At 40.4% G+C, this 4,582-nt stretch overlaps 1 protein-coding gene across 1 annotated transcript in view; it reads right to left on the bottom strand.

Moving 5' to 3' along the window:
• Positions 1-383: 383 nt before the first annotated feature.
• The window catches only part of LOC119572297, a 6,059-nt gene continuing 1,860 nt past the window's right edge, over positions 384-4,582 (bottom strand). The window contains 8 exon segments of the mRNA XM_037919316.1: positions 384-754; positions 996-1,074; positions 2,019-2,182; positions 2,542-2,742; positions 3,052-3,125; positions 3,821-3,964; positions 3,997-4,069; positions 4,071-4,270. Coding sequence (XP_037775244.1) covers positions 996-1,074; positions 2,019-2,182; positions 2,542-2,742; positions 3,052-3,125; positions 3,821-3,964; positions 3,997-4,069; positions 4,071-4,238 — 903 coding nt within the window. The 5' untranslated portion in view covers positions 4,239-4,270 and the 3' untranslated portion in view covers positions 384-754.

Below are 4,582 nucleotides of genomic sequence, written 5' to 3' on the forward strand. Positions count from 1 at the left end.
TGAGATACTTAACCATAACTAGACGGCCACTTTGGGTATCTCTATTTGGAACGATTTTACAATAATGGTTCCACGGTTTAAAGCTGCCATGTTTGTGAAACTTTTCTTTCAAATGGCGTTTATTTTATTTTGCCCTGAAACTGCTTGTTCGCTCGTCCACACACACATACGCAACACACACACACACACACACACACATATATATATATATATATATATATATATATATATATATATGTGTGTGTGTGTGTGGTGTGTGTGTGTGTGTGTGTGTGTGTTTGTACGTGCATTTATATAGACACCAAGTATTATATTTTGATGCGAAAATTCATTAAAAAAAAGTAGTTTTATACACAGAGATTATCTGAGGATAAAGGATAAAACTCGTTGCTTTTTGTTCATTTGAAAAACATTCACATATATTTTAATTCGTTTCCTTTACAGTGTCAAATTGCTTTGACATCTGACATGTAATACACATAAATAATAGAATAAACAGTATTGTTCTTCTCGAAAAAATAACAGCTGAATATCAAAGCTCATAAATCTCTTTACCAAACAGAGCTGTCAAAACGTATGTGAATCAGTACACAAACAGAACATAATATTTAATAATCCGTAAACTGTTGAGTATGAGTAAAAATTATATTGATAAAAGCAAAGCCTTTTATAATGCAAAAAGCCTAACTACTTCCACGTTCCTTTCAACTTTTAAGGTCTAAAGCATCACTTAGGCCTATGGGAAGACGGTCACCTATGAAACAGAAAAATACACCAGATTAGAAAAAAATATATATACACATAACTATATCCTTAAACATTTTAACGATCTAAAATCACATTCTTATAATAATATACCTAACCTTACAAGCTTACAAACACTTCCTCTTGTATGTGTATATACCCAACTCTCTTAATTGTATATGCACAAGTCACTATACTCTGTCCACTCCACCGATTGGTAACGTATTAAACATCACAATTAGAGTACTTACTTAAGTAATTGACCTCCTCTTTGTGACCTCGTAGAATTGGTTACGGCCTGGGTTGAGATTGACTACAAGTTCCGCTCCCCTGTTAACGGAAAATAATAATTGTAGTTTCTTAAGACGAACAGGTTAGTTGCGGTTAATAATAGTGGTTGGCATGTTTAAACTACAACACTGAAACGTTACTAGTGTTGTATGACAAATAAGTTTCTATTTTTGATATCTGAAAGTAAGATTAATGGTCAGGAAAGATAAAATCGTTGATAAAACTAAGTAGTAAAACGGAAGACCGAAGAAACAACAGATAAACCTACGACGCACCGTTTTTTCCTTCCAATGTTGCCAGAGGTACGGTTAGGGTTTAGAACACTCAGGGTGTATGTATGTATATGTGTGTGTGCGTGCGTAAATAAACATATACACCAATAAATAAATAAGCAAGATTAAAATATACAAACGAAAGGATACGATTTCTTCAATCCCATCCTCGACCCCTTCGCCTTAGATACTGATAAACATCTTTTGAGAGAGAGAGAGAGAGAGAGAGAGAGAGAGAGAGAGAGAGAGAGAGAGAGAGAGAGAGAAGACACGGGAAAGGCAGATTTTAGGAAAAATTGTTATCGTCTTTTATCATCATTTCTCTGAAGGTATTTAAAAATCTATTTCAGATCATTAATCAGTTTTAAAGTCTTCTCTATGGGCTGAAGCTGTTGATGCGACAGATGATAATAAAAATTATACGAGATAAAAATAATAAAAATAGCAGTGATAATATCAATAACTGATAGTAACAATAATTACTGATAATAATTACAGTGACAACAATAACAACAATGATAACAATAATCACATTGATAATAACAATCATATCTCTGATGATAATAGCAATAATAATAATTACAGAATAATAATAAACGTAATAACAAGTCATAACAGCAGTAACCGATAACACCAATACCAACAGTGACAGTAGCAATAACAACAGCGAACACGACTGATAACGAAAATGCGTGACAAAGAAACACCTACTTCTTGATGAGTCGCGTGGCTGCGTAGAAAACCTGGCCTTGATGAACCTGAGGCTTGAGGTTGGCATCGCGGTCATACGTCACGCCACGGACAAAACGCATCCAGTTGTATTTCGGGAAGGACGGGTGCACGGGGAGGACGGACTGATGCCGGGTCTTCTCCACCTGCGGGAGGAGGGTTGCGTCCGTTGTTAATTAAGCGAGGGTTGGTTGGCTTCGGTTTGGGAGTGTGTGTTTGTATTGGTTGGGGGTGAGAGAGAGAGAGAGAGAGAGAGAGAGAGAGAGAGAGAGAGAGAGAGAGAGAGAGAGAGAGAGAGAGAGAGAGAGAGAGAGAGAGAGAGAGTAGGGGACAATAGAGATCAAAGCGATTAATTTAGTAACTCATTTACAGAAACGTACAAACCACTAAAAAAATATAAAGGAAAAAAAAAAAGCAAAACAGAAAAGAAAGAAAAAAGAAAAAGAACAAATTGATAAAAAAAGAAAAAAGACAGAAAGAAACCAGGAATGTATAGCCCGCTCACCGTCTTGCAACAGAAGCACTTGCGCGTCTTGGTGGAGTAGGGCGGCTTCTTGCCCTCGTACGGCCCGAAGAAGCAGCTGCTGCCGAGGTCCTCCTTCGCCCAAATGCCCATCTCGCCCTCGGCCACCTCCGACCAGCTGAGGGCGAGCATGGCGGGCAGAGTCTTGAGGGCGCGGACTTTCACGCAGCCGAAACCGCTGGGCTGGTGGGGGGGGGGGGGTCAAGAGGTCGAATTATTTTGGAAAAGAGGGAGGGAGGGATAGGGAGAGGGGGAAGAGGCGGACAAAGAAAGAGGAGATAGAGATAGATAGAGAGGATAGACAGAAAGGATGTGTGAGTGACTGAGAGAGAGAGAGAGAGAGAGAGAGAGAGAGAGAGAGAGAGAGAGAGGAGAGAGAGAGAGAGAGAGAGAAAACAGCGAAAGAAACATGAAAAGAGAACACGAGAGGCGTTTCCCATCATATATAACAAGTTTAACTCTCTCAACCACAAAACCAAAAATTAAACTCACTTCACAGTTTTTCAAATGTGTGCGAAGGTGGATCACACATTTATTCTGCATATCAGCCTTGCCCGGCGTATCGTCTGAGAAAATATTCAAGTGAAATAGATCACCAAATTATAATTAAAAATAACCTATAATCGAATAATTAGGAAGCAAATGATGACAATGATGATTAAAAAAGCGATGAAGATAGGCACATACATGGCTAAATGAAAAGAAAACTGTTGATAATTAAGATTATCTTAATAAAAAGGCGTTTAAGATCAGTAACAAAACAATATTGCAACAGATAATAACCATGATAATAAACTAATGACGGCGATGCTAATAACACAACTATACCAATTAGAGCTAATAATCAGAACGACAACAATATCACTAATGATAATCCCCCCTACTACCATTGTTACTGACTGATAACAATATAATCATTTCACCAACGATACTATCACCAACAACGACAGTAACATTAGTATTGAGAACTTTACCTATTTACTGCTACGGTCAATAAATGATACTAATGAATGTCTTTCTTTATCGTAATACACACACACACACACACAAAAAAAAAAAAAAAAAAAAAAAAAAAAAAAAAAAAAAAAAAAAAAAAAAAAAAAATCGATATCGCTACTGCTACCACCAACACACCCATCATTATTGCTAAACTGTTATTACTAAAACTACACCATCACTACTACCATTAAGCAACCATTACTATAAAAAAGCGCCGCTACCGCCACCACTGTCTTCCATCTACCCCCCCTCCCCCCCTCACCGCGCTCCGAAGGGTCCCTGTGCTCGACGACGCAGACCAGCTCGATCGGCTCCTCCGGCGGCGGCAGCTCGCTCCTGCCGAGGAGGACGGCCTCGCCGACCACGCTCGCCGCCCCGCACTCCCCGCCGCGCCCTCCTGCCTCTCCTCCTCCTTCTGCTCCTGCTCCTCGTCCTCGCTCGACGGGGGCCTCTCCTCGCCCAGGCTCTCCAGGGCTCCCCGGCGCTCGTTGTCCTCTTCCTCTTCCCTCCTCCTCCTTGCTCTTGTCCTTCTCCTGCTTTTCTACCTCCCTCTCCCACCTCCTTTCTTCGGCCCTCATGGCGTACAGCCTGCGGGAGCGCCTCCGCACGCCCTTCACCCACTGCGAGTAGCTCAGGTCCTCCGAGGAATCCGTGTCGAAGATGTTCCCCTGCATCGACATGCCGGCGGCCTTCTCGCTCGCTCTCTTCGGCGCTGCTCAAAAAAACGAAATGAGAGATCAAAGAGGAAATTAACAGAACACGGAAAACAAGAACAAGATAACAACGGAAATTTTAATAATAGTAACACTACTAACAGCAACGGTGTCCATAAAGTCTAAATTCCCTCGCGATCTGAACCGGCCGAGGCGCACAAAAATAAGGCTTTTCCTCTTTTCCTCCCCAGTCGATCGAATTTCCTCCCTGCTAGGGCGCTTCTCACCGGTGATTTTTTTTCTTTTTTCTTCCCTGATTTTTTTTTTTTTTTTTTCTTCCCTGAATTTTTTTTATTTTTTATTTTTTTTTC

Source organism: Penaeus monodon, chromosome 4 (assembly GCF_015228065.2).
Source record: "Penaeus monodon isolate SGIC_2016 chromosome 4, NSTDA_Pmon_1, whole genome shotgun sequence".
NCBI lineage: Eukaryota > Metazoa > Arthropoda > Malacostraca > Decapoda > Penaeidae > Penaeus > Penaeus monodon.